Source organism: Conger conger, chromosome 8 (genome assembly GCF_963514075.1).
Source record: "Conger conger chromosome 8, fConCon1.1, whole genome shotgun sequence".
In the NCBI taxonomy this organism is placed as follows: Eukaryota; Metazoa; Chordata; class Actinopteri; order Anguilliformes; family Congridae; genus Conger; species Conger conger.
Window position 1 is genome coordinate 18,255,198 of NC_083767.1, and position 17,718 is coordinate 18,272,915.

The following is a 17,718-nucleotide window of genomic DNA, read 5'->3' on the forward strand; positions in this document are numbered from 1 at the left end:
TATTAAACTTGAATGTGTAGAAGACATGCACTATGCCACTGCAGCAACAAAGCTTCTCACAGAGAGAGAGAGAGAGAGAGCACAGTCTATGAAGGGTGTGGAGTAACAGAAATGTTAATTTACTTATTCATTTAAAATGTGCCAATTGTCTGAACAATTCCCTGAAAAAGAATACCAAGGTTTCTCTAGTCTCACCGTAGTGTTCATTCAACAAAGCCGACAAAACAGACTTCAATTCCATAAAATATATTCATTATTTGCAATGATTAGCTAAAATTAAGGGATGTATCCCTCCCTAAATGTAATGCAATGCAGGAGCCAAGGCACTAGAGGAGGAGCTTACTAAGTGGCCTCACAATTAGCAGGGTTGGCTCACCAGATGACCTCACACAGGGATGCGGGAAGTAGCAGTGGCTCACCAGGGCTCTGTTCACAACCCTTCCATACTTTTGAGATCGAATATGCTTGTTGAGTGAACTGGATTAGTAAATTGTTAAGTCGGCAAAATGGTCTCTAAATATGGTGTACTTAAAATCCCCGGATAAGGTACTTATTTTCAGGTTTCCGTCGAGAACATTCAGGAGTATACTTTTCAGGAAATCAGCAGACGTTTTGGTCCCATAAATATGATGTGCAGCACTGCTGTAAAATGTGCTGCTCTACTGACATTTTCCTTCGACCCTAACGTCATGTGAGCACGGCCATGCAAGACTGAAATGCCAACTACTATTTAAATGCCAACTATTGTTTTTCCCACTACTTGCTCTGTACTAAACAGTGTGTACACATGATGCTGGCACATAAGACGCAGTAGATAGGGCTCTGAGCCCTGAAAATCACACAAAGGGATGCTGGAAATGGGAGTGGCTCACCTGATAATGACTGCAGCTTGCTCAGGGGACAGGTCGTCTGTTGCGATATTGTTAATCTTCAGCAGCTGATCACCAGGGACAAGCTTCCCATCTGCTGGGCCGCCTAACACACACACGGCACACAACGATTTGTCTGTGGCATTCACCAATGAGCATACACGCTGTCTGATGCAAGACTACTGACAGAGCAGCAATGTACCACATTAAGACAACAACCTCTTTACAGTTTGTACATATCCGCTTATACTTGATCTTATTTTGCACTGTTCTGATATAAGCAGCCCCAATAATTATAACTGTTGAATGTTATTTAAAAAAAAACTTTTTTAAACTTTTGTAATTTTGTAACTAGTGACGGTTGAATGTTTTTGTTGATAACGGTCATGCTCTGACCAATACACTGCACCAAATTCCTTATATATGTAACTGTCTACAGCAAAAAAAGTTTATTTGATTTGATTTAATAAATCTCTAAAGAATTTAGACCTATATTTAGACTTAAAATCATGTTTCTATAAATTTTTCTGCTAAATAAGACAGAAATATCAGCAGGTAGTGAAACAGTTTGACTCAATTCAAGATTTGCCAATGGGGTAAGAAAATTGTCAAGCAGACAGTTAAAACAAGTTAATGCTTCCTAATTCAGAGGGAAGAAAAATAATAAACCAGTCTTGTTACAAGACTAAAACTTTCACTTAAGACAGCCTTTTTTTTTTTTTTTTTGCTGTGTACACTTCCAGATTTATCACAATTTGGTGTGACTTCAATAATTTATTGTGTTCCTTAAATTATGTCCACATTCAGTTCCCAGAAACACTAGAATCTAGAACAAGAGATAAGAGTATTCTCTGTCCTGCAGAGAGGTACTCTCACTTGGAGCCATTTCAGGCCACTGTGTGCATTGCCTATTTATAATCTTTTGTCAATTGGCCAAGATACAGACACCATGAGGCCCTACCTTGCCAAGACCTCCCTGATGCTGTTCACTGGCAGAGAATCTTAATTATCAGACAGCGGTGCGGCAAGAGTTCCCACTGGGCACTCGTCAGCCGATTCTATGCAAAAGCAACAGGGCTAGCACGATAGCGCAAGCGTAACTCCATGCAGACAATGCAGGCCAACAGCACAAAAAGTGATGACAAAGTACATTTGTTTGTTTGGTCATTATTCCCCCTCCTCTTGACGCTTTAGAGGAAGAGTGTGCCAAGAGGGCATTTGTTTATTGTGCCCTTACAACTGCTCAATGGCGGATTTGAGGGGAAGCAGATGGGAGAAGCCGTTGCAGCCACTCCCCAATTAGCAGTGCCGTTCCAGGGAGCGTTCCCTGCCCGCTTGGGTTATCGCCACTGGGGACAGCCCCCGGATTCATGCCAACAACTTACTCAATGGACACAATGAACACAAAACAGTTCACAAGCCACAAAACTATGCCTGGTCACACAACACACAGTTGTGGCCAGTGGTCAGGAGATGCAACATTTAATTTTTAAATTTTTAAATTTTTTATTATTTGTTTGTAACGCACAACAAAGTTTTAATCTACATGTTTAATACATTTTGGAATTACTGTACTAGTAGGCTTATTAAATAGAATATTTAATACTAAAACCTGCTTCACACTCTAATCACCCTAATAACAAAAGAGACCAGTCATTTGTATGATACAGTTCATCTCCACCTAGTGTGGGAGTATCACCATTAACAGAGGAACACTTTCAACAGCAACCCCCCAGACTGTGCAAAATATTGATTTTGGCTGGAGCATGTTAGTGCCTTTGGTCATTCATTGCAGGTAGTGATCATGCACACATCTAATTGATTTTAACCGCCTGGGTTAATAATCAGAAGATGTAGCCGGATTACTGTTCTCAGAATCAATGAGGTTTTTAAAAGCTTGTATGGAGGGGTTTTCTAGGCATCTCTGTTCCCACACCTACTCAGGATCATAAGAGTCTCCTTAAATCAGGGTGTGTCACCTCAGGGCCCAGAGGACTACAACTCAGCAGCTTATCCAGACCTCCGTACAACAGTAACAGTCTGAGAACCAGGAGGGGAAGCAATCAATACTGGTGTGGTCATTGGGTTCACGGAGCCAAATGCTTGAAAATATTATTGTCTTCGGAGTATGAAGGGTTTACAATTCTGACAGGTGGCCAAGGCACTCTAATAGATTAAAAACTTAAAATAAAAATAAAATACCCAGAAACTTCCAGTCAGAAGTGGTTAGCTTGGGTTTGGTTTTGTGTCTCTTCTAACTTGCTCATAAGGTAATTTTTCACATAGCAGCTTGTATATTTACAGGCCAGCATTGGTGCAGAAATGTATTTCAGAACTTAGCACTGGCAAATCCCTGAGACTCAGGACAGGCAAGTAAGAGAACAAACACTCGGGTCGGATTTACTAAGACCTTTAGCATCTGCAAAACCTTTTAGTACACGCGAAACGAATAACACAACCAACGATTGGTGTAAAACAAATACCATGACCAATCGTTGGTCGTGTAATTGGTCTGGTGTGCGCTAAAAGGTTTTGAGCATCCTAAAGGTCTTAGTAAATCAGCCTCATAATACTTAGAAAGACCAGTACATTCGGAACACAGCAGTGCAAAAAAAAATTCTGTATTAACAAGCATCTTAGTCGAACTAAAAATATAATTTCAATGGGAAAAATGTGAGGAAATTTAAACTGTCAAGCAAACCGTAACTTAAAACAGCCTAATATATATTTTTCCCCACTCAAGCAGAATATAAGATCTTAAGTGTTATTACAAGACTAAAAACACGTGTCAAGACAGAACACACTGCAAAAAATGGCTACCAAGGACATGAGTACATGCACGTTCAGAGGAGAACGGAGGAGGAAGGAGTACCTGAAGTGACGTCCCTCACTTGCAGGGGGGGCTGCTCGGAGACGCTGAAACCGTGAGACTCCAGAAGCGGGTCCCGCAGGATCTGCACAGTCACCCTCACCGGGGTGCTCTGGGGGGCGCTCCCGCTGGCCCCGACCGGCCAGCCGTCTGCCGACTTCCTCTCCCTGCGGGCCACAGATAGCTGAGTCTCCATCCACATGTTTCGCTAAAGCTCATTACAGAAACGTCAGCAACAGAAAGTGCAAGCGTGTGTCTGCATTAACTACTGCCTTGCTAATGTTGTGAAGAGGGCGTAACTGTAGTGTAGTGGTTAAGGTAAATGATTGGGACCTGCAAGGTCGGCGGTTCGATCCCCGGTGTAGCCACAATAAGATCCGCACAGCCGTTGGGCCCTTGAGCAAGGCCCTTAACCCTGCATTGCTCCAGGGGGGGATTGTCTCCTGCTTAGTCTAATCAACTGTACGTCGCTCTGGATAAAAGCGTCTGCCAAATGCCATTAATTTAATGTAATGTAATGTAGTCTCAAGTGCTCAAGTGCTCAAATTGACAAGTAGATCTACAAATTACACATTTGAGCAACATGGAATAATTTTGCTTCATGTATTGTAGCTTTTAAAGCAAACTTTGTCATTTGTCAAATTGCTAAACCCACTGCCTGCCATTTGGTGGAAGGAGCCCAACCAACGTGACATATATGCCAAGAGTAAGTAGATGATCGCTATCATAGCAATTACATTGATTAACTGATACCATTTCCCTGAACTGCCTGAAATAAATGCAAGATGCAATCAAATATCACAGTCTTATAGATAGTTAGATTTAAAAATTGAATCATCGTGACTATGCAAGTATCCATATAGTGTATCATTGCTGTGATAATGGATTTTGTATGGATATCATCCTGGTTGTGATATGAACAGGGATACTTTTACATGGAAACAAATAACAAATGGTTCTCAAAAGAAAGTGTTCTTGTCACGGGTCATTATCTTGATTGATCAATTTAAAACCACTGAGATTAAGAAAAAAAAACTGCTGTATACTAAATAATGGCTTTAGAGTGACAAATGGAGGTGTTATTATCATTAAGGGTAGCATATATTTTTGTGTACATGCACACTCAGTACAGTGGAAGTTATCTCAGTAGATAAGGTTAATAAGATGTAATTTTGTAAGAGCTTTTAGATTTCACACTAAAGGAACACGGATGCCTATTCAAACAGATGTGTGAACCTTCCAATCACACATTCCTATGCCCCAGGTGTGGTAGAAATTTTAACACATTGCCTAAAATTGTAAAAATGAGAGACGTCTTCAGGAAAGTCGGAACGGTTGGAACTATAACCGCTGAACACACATGTATCCTTCAGTCTTCAGCTGGTCTAGCTCTACCTTCAGTAGGTGCGTGGATCACTATGCTCAACCGGCAGAACATGAAAGGATACATGTGTGTTCAGCGATTACAGTTCCAACCGTTTAAATTATCTGAACGTCTCTTGTTTAAAAAAAATTTTTTCCCACACGTGTATTTCAAATACACAATCCATCCATCCATTATCTGAACCCGCTTATCCTGAACAGGGTCGCAGGGGGGCTGGAGCCTATCCCAGCATACATTGGGCGAAAGGCAGGAATACACCCTGGACAGGTCGCCAGTCCATCACAGGGCACACACACCATTCACTCACACACACACTCATACTCATACCTACGGGCAATTTAGACTCTCCAATCAGCCTAACATGCATGTCTTTGGACTGTGGGAGGAAACCGGAGTACCCGGAGGAAACCCACGCAGACACGGGGAGAACATGCAAACTCCGCACAGAGAGGCCCCGGCCGACGGGGATTTGAACCCAGGACCTCCTTGCTGTGAGGCGGCAGTGCTACCCACTGCCAAATACACAATATCTTATCTAAATAAGACCACTTCAGAGTTGATGTAAGGTGTATTTCCTCACTTTGAAGGAGGTAGGCTACTGACTCCTATAGGCTTCAAGTCTTTATGCTATGCTAACACAGAAACCGAGCCAGTGAATGCACAACATTTAAATGAAATTAAACATCTTGTCTAAGCTTGGGTAAGTCTGTAGGGTCTGCGCATGCTGGCAGGAGCACCCTAGCAGCAGCTCGCTGTGCACATAGAGCTAAACAGCATTGGCTGACGCTCACCTTCAGGCTTCGGATTTAAAGACCCACACACAAGTTTTTTGGAGCTTTTTATATCATCCCCGAGATATTGATTTGTGTTCCATACTAATCCAAGTAAAACGATTGCAATTTTGGTCCAAGTATATAAGGCATATTTTATGGTCAAAAAGCTATTTTTCCTAGCTGTTTGTAATTTTTATCCAGCTGGCCATAGGAGGCAGAGGGGGAGTGGGAATTGGGCTCTGGGGGCAGGGTTAGGGACTTTTCAAAAACCATGTCACTGCTCTTTGCAAACATTTTGTGGGCGTTTTTGATACTAAAACCAGGAAGAGAACGCTGATGACTGTGGGCTTTCAAACACGCCCGTGTGCCTCTGACGGGGGTCCACGTGTGAAGCGGGAGCTCACCTGCTGATGGAGTCTCGGGAGCGACGCAGCCACCGGCCCACTGCCTGCTCCACCCGTTTGGCTCGGGATGGGGACCTGCTCCTCTCCTGCTCCTCCATTTAACTGCAGAGCCAGGAATAGGAAGGGGGAAGGGGGAAGGGGGAAGGTTGGGGCCAAGAAAGGCAAGGAAGGGTGACAGAGCAAAGTCCTTACTGTCAGATTTCATTTCTCCAGGCATTCACCACACGCGTTTTCTTTTTGCGCTGCTCGGAAGAGGCGGGACGCAGAAAGGTCGTTCGGTTTAATTAGATCTCAGGCAGGGTGCTCAGAAGTCTCCTGAGAGCAACTCTGACAAAATTAAAAAGCACAGGGTCTTCTGCTCCCACAGTCCATACAAAATGGAGGCCGCAGCAGTACTGTTAATTTATTGTTGCATTACATTACATGATATTAAGCTTTTATCCAAATTGACTGAAGACCTGGCTCAAAGGCCCCACAGCTGTGCAGATCTTATTGTGGCTACACCGAGGATTGAACCACCAACCTTGCGGGTCCTAGTCATGCACCTTAACCACTACACAACAGGCTGACCCAGGTAGCCACTGCTGTTTGTCAGTAGCCACGTTTACATGCAGAATATTTATTAATTCTGAATACATTTGTTCCGACTGACAATTCAAATGAACGGTTTACATACAGGCTGAATAAGTTGATCTGATTATGATCAGATCAACTTATGATATGGTGTGCGTTCACATGCCCCAAAGCATTTAATAAGAATAAAACATTTCGACACATGAAAATGAGCTTGCGTAACTACACGATGCACAACACATGTACAATATTTGCATTTCTGCTGTAAATTCTCAGGTAGCAGCATCAGCTAAATATAAATGATAAATGGTTGCTATTTATATAGCACCTTTATCGAAAGCAATCAATGCTTCTTGTTCATACATTCACACATACTCACACACCAACGATGATTGGCTGCCATGCAAGGCACCAACCAGCTCGTCAGTGTATAGAGGAATGGTCCAAAATCCTTTCAAATGTAATGGTAATGGTTGGCATTTATATAGCGCCTTTATCCAAATGGCTGCACAATTGATGCTTCTCATTCACCCATTCATACACACACCAACGGCGATTGGCTTCCATGCAAGGCACACAACAGAAATGTGTTCCTTAACCTTTTCAAGCATTAAAGGAATAGACTCCATGCCAGAGGTGGATGCACCAAGTACTAATCCAGGGCTGCCAATAATTATGAAATCTAGATTTTGGTAAAAATCTATTTCTTAGCCTTAATAATGATTTGCTTACAGGCACGTTGGACACACGCAAACATGCACAAACTTGCAAATACAAACACACTCATGAAAATATATTGGAAGTACTGGAAGTATTCAGACACATTCTCACACACACACACACGTAAACACATACAAACAAAACACTCGCAAATGCACGCACCCACACTAATCTCGCTGTGTGGGGCTAATAGGATAAAGCTGGATATCGGGCTGCCTCTCGCAGGGTTTTACCGCGTCACCCCATTGATCCGGATCAGAAGGGCTCCCCTCAGCCACGGCTTCACATGGGGGAGGTCTGAGCTCCTGTGCCACTGTCCCACCCTTTCACCACACCACCCATCTCTCCTGCCCTCCGGTGACACACTGCTGATGAGAACTAACCTGGCGAGGTAATGCCATTACCTACCAGGACTAATCTATCTCTTCAATATTACCGGAGCTTTGCACAAGCTTATATCCAATTCAGTTATGCTGTACAAAAACGCTTTATCTTCATAATTCTCAGAAACATTCATTCACCCCCTGCAGCATCTGTTACTGCTCAATGTTCTTGGTCACCTATATATTTGCTTTGCCTCATACAGGAGGGTACCCACCACAGTGAACATAAAACCCAGAGCAGTTTAATCCAAAAGTTCTTGCCGACGTGCTGTATAACATGCAAATAATAATCTGGGATCTGGGAGCCATGAAATGGGAGCAGATTACAGGACAGCATTTGTATCTTGAGATTATCGTTGTTTTTAAGTTACGATTCATACAGTCACAATGATTTCAGTGTGCTTATGCATTAGATTCTTGTTTTAGTTGTTTAAAGCACCTTTCTGCAAAACAAAACCGGCAGCTTTCAATTTAAAACTTCCGCAGAATTACAGCTCGGAATTAATCTGGGGTTTTCCGGAAAAGGTCAGGAAGTATTTGCAACTGATCTCCAGGGAAATTGTTTACTTGGAACAGGACCAAGCAGGGTGAAAAGTGCTTGCTTGTGAGCACACGCAAGACAGGAAAAAAAAGATTTCATTTTCTTGCAAGCCGTCCCATGATATGCCTGTTCAACATCCAGCCTCTTATAGGTCCAGCTCTGATTGGGCTAAAATAAAATGCATTCCCTGCCCCATCCTCACCGCTTTGAGACTTGACCACGGCAGATCTCATGAGACGGCGCGAGTCTGCGCGGTTTTGCCGTGGTTACGGAAGGTCAGTCGGGTAGCGGTCCAGAGCGGGGGGTTTTGAGGCTAGCGCCGTGCCGCAATGCTGAGTCAGGCGAGCTGGCGCTCCCCGCTTGGCACCCGCGCCCCTGCCGACTCATTAAACCGGAGGAGCGACACTTAAACGTTACAGCCTCCGATCGCTTATGCATTAATGCATGAGACGCATGCGGCCTGGAGTGGAGCGTGCGTGTTTCTGCTGAGCTCAGGGGTCCGATGCATCTGTGATACACCGCGCGGACGCGCGCTCGGAAAGCGCCACCCGCGATCGAGCCGGGAGGAAACATAAGCGTGTTTTTATGCTCTCCAAAAAAAGACCCCTATTAATCACAAGCGAAGAGGCCTGTAGAGGGACCGAGCCAGACCGCACTGTTACGACAACGCAATGCTGCTTCATCGTCTCAGAAATTTATGAACCCTGCGTACCGCCTCGCTGGACGCGGCTATTGCACGTGCTATTTAGAACTGAGGATCGCGACAAGCTGCGTTTCGGTCTCAAGATTCAAGTAGAAAAAACGATGTCATACATTGGCTGACATGTACTGGGTGCCATACTTATGCAGTGTATGTCCCGTGTTTACAATGTGTGCTGTGGTCACAGTTGTGCTGAGGGGGGGGGACACAATTGAACAAAGCTAAATCATGTTTTCCACAAAATGTAACACAATCCACAATTTCAAAGTGAGTGGGTTTTTCTTTACAAGTTCATTATGCCTCTATACAGAGTTACAGTTTGTTACACTACACGATGTTAGCTTTACCCAGCATTGACAGATTGACGCTATTTCCAATAAGTTTCCAATTTGTGCTTTCAAAGTTTCTCCAATAAATGTTTCAAATCTGTAATGCCTTGCTGAGTCCATATCGTGTCTACTCCAAAAAGCAAACATGGGAAAAGCGAATTCTTAGCTACGCTCGCTGTTAGCTACCCAGTCCTTTCATTCAAACTAAGAAACAATAAACTTAGGATTTTGTTATTCGTCCTGTTGCTGCACATCATTTGGCCCTCAATCTCTTTTTTTCCCTCCAAAGACATCTTAGAATGTTTTGCGAAGTACATTGTCCAGCTTGTTCATATTTGGGCCCGCCATTACATTAATTTGCACTACTCATACACCTTCAGTGGATAACAAATTGAAGGGGCATGTCACACACAGACCTTCAGACCTATAGTCTATGCTTCAGATTGTATCGGGCATGGAATAAGACTACAAACGAGACAAACACAAAGGCAATTTAAAAAAATGTATTTTCCTGTCTTTTTCTTCAAAGGATAGGCAGGGCTTAACCCAGTTAGCCCATTTACACCAGCCGCCACTGTGTGACTCCTTAAGCTGCCATCCTCCTAGTACTGGTGGTGTTCCAGAGGTACCATTACCAATCCAAAATTGAGGGCAAAAGGAAAATATACCTTTGTCAAGGAAATGTCACAAATAAAACATTTACTTTTACTGTAAAAGGTGTTTTATTTCTGCATCAACCTGAACCTGCATCAAGCTGAAATGTGAAGGCAATTTCTTAATTAAATTTCCTAAATGGACAGGCAGGATTAATAAATAATGCTTGAAACTTTTTGTTTTTGGAACAGATTGAACAGACCTTTCCATCACAGAGCACCCTCGGGACAGGTGGCGGCTGTTTTTGTCCATAGACTTTCACCCCTAATCCTTTTGGATTGCGTGAGGTCTAAAATAGTGCATAGTCCCTACAAGAGAACATTGCTATCAATTGCACAGTGTTGTTAGGTTCTGAGATCCAGGTTTTATGCTTGTTAATGGGCCTCCACACACTTTTTGCTAATTTGTCAGAAAAAAGGCGTCACATAAAACCAAAAAATATAGCCGCAAGCAATGGGGTCCAAGCAGCATAGCAGAGGAACAGATGGCAAGTGACTTTGATGGAGGAAATCCACACAGGCACCCAGAGAATGTGCAAACCCTGGTGAGATTCGAACCCAGGGCCTTCTTGCTCTGATCTAATCACTAAACCCCTTGACCACTGTGCCAGCTGGGATTTTTGTCAATGGCCAAAGAAAAAGTGAGAAAAAAAACGCTTCAAAATGGTAGCTATTTATGATGGAGGCGACCCATAGAGGCCTGGGCCGTGTCGGAAAGTGTTTTCTTGCTTACTATTTTTATTTATGCCGATTTTTGCATTTTCCCAGGAAATAGCGCCAGCTATTGACCCAGTAGAACCAATTTATACTGGCAAGCTTGGTTTATTCTGCCAAAGACATGCATCTGGTTTTGCAAGAATTCGACTCGAGAAGTTATTGCCATTTCTGTAATACATTTTTGCTGGCTGTTTATTCAGCCATACACATCAAAATAATAATGAATAATCATTTGACGCTTGTTAGGAGGCAGTACACCAAATCCTGTGCAAATTGTTGGAGAAGAAGCATTTTAAGTGTTAATTTAAAATGCTAATTAGCAGATTAGATAACACAGATGCATCTTTTTGGTCCAAGAGACAATTTTGTTCATCTGGAGCCAGGGAATCGGTGTAAAAATCTTTTTGAACCTTCCATTTTGAACAAAAAGAATAGGGTTCCATCAACCTCGCTGCTTGGACCCCTACAAATATGTCTTTACATAACATAAAATAAAAAATTTACAGTCACACCGATATATCCGTGCAGGCCTCTTAGTGTTTTCATTTTGCATTTTGCAGCAGGTAATTTTCTGGATATTTCTCCCTCATCTATTTTTGTAAGAACATTTTTTCTTCTTTGAAGCTGTCGGTCTGTTTACCTCTGACACCACCCACTCTGGAAACTGTGAAGGCTGGTGCTAAATCAAGGTGACAAGGAGTTTAACACGCGCAGGTGCAGATTCTAAAAACTCATCAAGAAAGTAATCGGTAAACTGAGCTATTTTATCACAGCTCACTTTAAATCAATCAATCAACAATGGGTGCAGTTCTGAAGCCTTGGAAAATGTAATAAATACTGTGTTTGGCTTGGAGCTCTGTTATAGAAGAATACGCCAGGACCACATACTGGAACCTGATGAGCAACCACTGCTTCAAGCACAGTACTATGAATCACAGAACGCTGGTGACAACATTCGCTTACCTCAGCACAGCCAGCCAGTTCAGGTCGCCCCAACATAAGCACCGCCTTGCAGCGTCATATGTCAGCTGTACGCTCCCATGAGGATTGGCCAAGGAGTGGTGGGGGTAGGCCCTCACGCTCATCAAGACCAATGAGGATGGCCCCTGCAGAAGATGAAACATCCCACAGTCAATATCAGCAGCATCCAACACCAGGTCCAGACAAAGAAGGCCCTTGAGGGAACACAAACACTATGAAAATATGTTTTTTGGACGAAATAGTGTATTCTCCATATGAAAGTGACTTTATCAGCCAGATTAATATTTTGCCATTCTGAATATGTGGTATGCCAGCATAAAACCCAAGATAAGAGATGATTGCTCAGATATTGCTAAAATCGATCTGAGACTGAAGCACCCAGGAGAGTCTTTACTCCTCTACTATGAACGCTCGGTCTTAATATTATCGTCATTTCACACGGAGACTTTCTCCACCACTGCATCCATATTCGAAGTCGGGTCCTTAATCCGAGAAAGGAGCAAATGGTGAGAGCGAGAGCACTCAAATGGACGAGAGCACTCAAAAACACACGCTGTACTCCGCAGAGCAATACCCTCTGGCTTTTCTGCTCTACCGCCATGAATACTTGATGCTGCCTCTTAAAAACATTACAAGCCGGTGGAGAGAAGCGAAACCCATTTTTCCGTATTTACTGTACGCTTCCTCACAGAGAACCTCCTGAATTGATGTGTGTTTCCTCACATGACAATTCAGTGTCTGTTCTAGGTTTTTTGGTTAGTGCCATCAAGAAAACTTGGATTACTGACGCACATTTAAAACATACATTATCTATGTACACCAACAGCCCTAATCATCATGATTATGAGGCGACATGTAGGCAAATACTTTACTATTAAGAGAAAGACCAGCACTTGAGCTCAGGTGTCACTAATAGTGCGTCATTTGCGTGCCTGTCACTGGTCTTTGTCTTATATGGCCATGTGCTGCTCTAACACCGGTAGTACTCCAAAAAGAAAACCCAGGCTAAAATCATTGATCTATGTTCTGGAGTGACAGCCCTCCACACATTACCACAGCCTGCACCTTATCATTTAGCTAAATGTCTTTTTAGTTTGTTTCAAAATGATCATCTGGAGAGGAAGCGAACTCATTACAGATGTTAGAGAATTGTAAGGTGATCATTTACAGGCCTCACTGAAAGGACCCAGGCCCCCCAAGGACTGAAATTGCCCATTGCTGTTTGGAACAGAAATCTGATATGTTTTTCCTTTTCTCTTACCCTTATCATCTAGGCTGTTGGCAGTATGGCAGAGAACTGAACTGCAGTTTTCTAGCAGATTTTTACATTTCACCCTCTTGCCGCTAAAAACTCACACCGAGGTATCAGAAGTCAAATGCATCACCTCCACCTATCCATTATCTAACCTGCTCATTTCAGATAATGGATAGGTGGAAGAGGCAGGAATACACGCTGGACAGGTCACAGGACACACACAAAGCATTCACTCACATATAGTACATGAACCAAGGGCACTTTAGACTCACCAATTAGCCAAACCTGCATGTCTTTGGACTGTGGGAGGAAACTGGAGGACATTAAGAAAACCCACATGGACACAGGGAGAACATGCAAACTCCACAAGGACCCTGCCCAGGATTTGAATACATTACTTATATGTATTTTGAAAGGCAATACATTTAAATAATCTAGAATGACATGGCTATGCTCTGTATTGAAAATACGTTGTATTTTAAGCACTTTCAAGTACTTCCTTAAAATTATATTCTCAAAATGTTGCTACATATCTAGATTGCAACTAGCAATTGATTACAAATGACAGTTTTGTAAATAGTCATTCTATTCTTCTACTTCTAATTCTAACCAGCGATAAATATGCTTTCAACATTTTGAAATGTCTTGCAACACAAACATTTGTTCTATCCTTGCTGTCCTACAGCTAACCATATCCAGGATAAATGGAAACCCTGTAAATGTAATGAACCTACTGACTGACTACCTCTATTGTACCTCTAATACATCTTGCAAAAGTATTTAAATGTTTTATTCTCATCCATGGCCCTTTAGAGGCTCCATACTATTGAGAGCAAATGCCAAATGTTCCAAAAATGTCAAACACTGCTGAAGCATAGCTACATATCTGTTTTCACATTGCTTTTATGGAGCCTAAGGATTCTAATTTGGGGTCTTGCCTGCTGGCAGGCCTTATAAATAGGCACCCAAGCATATGTTGTAATGGCAGTCACCTGATGTCAGCAAGCGGAAATAAAACCTTCAGGTTCAATGTAATTAGTATTGCCTTCTACAAGATCCATAACATTTGGGACAAAGCCATATTTTTTATTATTTTGATTTGGCTCTGTTCTCTATCATTTTAGATTCGTGACCAAACAATGCACATGTGGCTAAAGTGCAGATTCTCAGCTTTTATTAAAAGGGTATTATTCTACATTTTGGTTTAACTTAGTAGGAATTAGGCATGGTGAGGTTACAGTTTTAAGTACCAAAAAGAGCATACAGAGTTCTGGACTTGTGGGTAGATGAGACTGAGATTGACTTGTATCACAGTAATGGCAATAGTGTGGAGGCTAACATGCACTGCATAAGAACCAAAGCACCCCCCTCATCTGTGAAAGATGGTGGTTGGTGGAGGTCTTATAGTCTGGGCATGTATGGCTGTCATAGTTACTGGGTCACTTGTGTTTCTTGATGATGTAATTACTGATAGCACCAGCATTAGTCATGTTGAAGTGTACAGAAGCCTTTTAACTGTTCAAGTTGATCCAAATACTTCCAAGCTCACTGCACGGTGCTTCATCCTCCAGCACGACAATGATCATAAACATACCGCTAAAGCAACAAAGGAGGTTATCAAAGCCAAGAACTGGAATATTCATGACTAGCCAAGTCATTTATCTAATTGAATATGTGATCCATATGCTGAAGAGAACATTTCAGGCAACCAAAACAAGCAGGAGATGGGAGAGGGCTGCAGTACAGGCATGGTAGCAAAGTACGTGTAAAAAGTAAGCATGACTACATTAATTTACATAACATTCATATGTCCCAAACGTTATGTTGCCATGATATGGAGGGCCATCTATAAAGTGTGGTAATGTCTAAATGCTGAAACCAAAGTATATACCACCCCCCCCCCCACCCCCAATTTAATAAAAGCTGAAAATCCACATTTTAACTACATGTGATTTTTTTATTGAAAATTTTGAAGTACAGAGCCAAATCAAGAAAAAAATACATCCTTACGGAAAAAATGACAGAGCTCACTGCATATGCTCATACATTGTATATGCATAACTGAGTAAAACAAAGTTTATGTGGAAAGCTGCAGGGCCCTCGGGGACCGGGGGGCCAAATGTGACCGATCCCGACAGATGTTAGCGGGTGAACAGAGACTCATTTATCAGGGCCCAATCTGTGCTCCCTTAGGTCCTGGCAAGCCAGCAGCCGGGCAGGCGGGGCTGACCCACAGAAGGCAGGGTGCATCAATAATGCATGCAGCTGATGCAGCTGCACCTCCCACTGTTTCCCAATATCCCAGCCAACAAAGGGGGGTTGGGGAAGGAAGGAGGACGAACAGTGTGCACAGATAGAGAGAGAGTGAGAAAGGCCTTATTCAAGGGAGGGAGAAAAGAGTAAAGAAGGCAGAGGGGGAGATGGGAGGAAGGAAAGAAAGAAATCGGGGGGGAAGCAAACCACAACCTAATTTACGGCTTGCTGTGAACTTAAAAAAGAAAAAAAAGAAGAGAGAGACAAAGCTGTCGTTTGTTTCTGTAACATTGCCACCTAGCCTCATCCATACAGCTGCCTCGTAAGTGAATCAGAGAGTGTGTGTGTATAAGCAGGGAAAACGAATGAGGCAGAAATTAACAGCTGAAAAGGCCTTTAGCACAGAGCTGGTGGAAAAAGATAGGAAGAAGCTGGGGAGGCCTCAAAGCCTGTGCTTAGATGGAAAGGATTTTACCTCCTCGGGTAACAGCAGCTAACAGTGCAAACCACCCTTAAGCCAAAATATCATGCAATAAATTTTCAAATGCAAAATATTAAGTAAATGGGATGAATAGAACATCATATACTGTGTGATAGTGACAGTGATTAACATATTTTCCATTTTAAGTATTGCATAATAGATGTTGCTTATTATTCAAAAACAAATTTCATCCAACATTATGATAATCCAATTCAGAATTCCAGGAGAGGAAGTAGGCCCCTGTTAGTGTAAATTTAAAATTCTAAAAATGTTCTAAAAGCACACATAATTATCTGAATCATAGGGGTCAGAATTACATAACGATCATTTTTTAAAACATATTTTAAATACTTGGCACTACCTAAAATCTTACTCAGAATGCCTTAGAAACGCCGTTTTTATATATTCAACAGTCACTAGCCCATACATGTGACAGACAGACCAGACAAGGTTTGCTACTAAACAGAAAATGTAACTACAGTAAGGTGCTCTCCTGAAGCGCACAGCAGTACTGTATTAAATGTTCCCCAAAGAGGCTCAAAGCAAAGGCCCGCACGGTATTCAGCGTATTAGCCACCATCATATGTTCAACACTGTGCAGGATATTTGCTGAACTCCTATATGTTCTAAACTTATAATCAGCAGACCTGGCAAATGTGTGGTGTAATATCGCCCCGAAACGTGTAATAGTGTCCATGCCTGGAGTCGTCTGTCCCACAGGAGACAGTCAATTCTGCCATCAGTGCTGCCATGTACTGTGTCCAACAGAAATAAATAGGAACATGACAGTCCCAGATCTGGACTTGGCTAAGCAGCCTAACTGTCACCCATCACACATACTGCTCACTGGTGAATTTGGCTATAACACTGCATTTTGGTGTTGGGATTTTGGGCTACTGTTATACTTTTATCACCACAAAGGACCAGGCAAAGACCTGGTCACCTTCAAAGGACCAGGCAAGGAGTAGCTTGAGGTGGAACCGGTACAACAGCATAGTGTCAGATCAGAACCGATACGTTGACAGAAGCACATCTGACATTGGGTATTATCCAATAAGCTCCTCTTCCCCGCCCGTACTGGTTGGTCAGGAGACGGTCAGGAGCGGTAATCAGCACGCAGGGGAGGATGTCAGACTGGCAGCTTTGCTGAAGCTATGGGGGGATTTGTCAATCAAACCAAGGCAAATCTGTGTACTGTCTGATAACTGCTTTGCACTACACTATCAGTGGGATTTCTCCCAGCTCAGATTTGGCCACATAGAAATGGGGAAAAGATTGGACAGTGAACTCAATATCATAACTGCATGATAGAATACAGGTCAGTTATTTCTATGAGAAAAGTGCCTGTCAAACGAGCCAATGAAAAACAAAATGCAACAAGTACAGAATAGCTGGGCAGACACAACAGAAGCAGGAACACTCTAGCAGTAACAGAGAAATAAAAAATAAGAGGCCACATTAACCAACAAACGAAATATAAATATAAAACTAAAAATACTTTTGAATCCAGGTTGCAAACATATAGAGAAACAATCTTATCAAGTAAAGAAAAAGACGGTCAAATTTTCATGTTCAATGAAAATTGTTTACTACACAACATGGGAAATACAGTTGCCTTTCTACAATGCCATGAGGCCAGAATGTGGAGTCTACTACCTGAAAGAGCTTCATTACGCGAATGCACAATTACTTCCTGTGTGGAGATTAGAAACTAAAACTGTTTTTGTGGCTTTTATCCTCTTATATTCCACAATAATCTGCTTGGAATGCTTTTTGTGGCTGACTGTTGTAGGTGCCCTCTTCAAATATATATATATATATATATTTTTTTTT

General features: G+C 42.4%; 1 protein-coding gene across 2 annotated transcripts in view; it reads right to left on the reverse strand.

The window, feature by feature from the left end:
* The window catches only part of LOC133135766 (FERM and PDZ domain-containing protein 1-like), a 41,456-nt gene that overhangs the window by 17,846 nt on the left and 5,892 nt on the right, over positions 1–17,718 (reverse strand). For both annotated transcript variants that reach the window (XM_061253033.1, XM_061253032.1), the window contains 4 exons: positions 11,879–12,021; positions 6,300–6,401; positions 3,742–3,905; positions 873–975 (listed from right to left, as the gene is read on the reverse strand). In XM_061253033.1, the coding sequence (XP_061109017.1) occupies positions 873–975; positions 3,742–3,905; positions 6,300–6,397 (365 nt within the window). In that variant the 5' untranslated portion in view covers positions 6,398–6,401; positions 11,879–12,021. The remainder of the gene's footprint in view (positions 1–872; positions 976–3,741; positions 3,906–6,299; positions 6,402–11,878; positions 12,022–17,718) is intronic.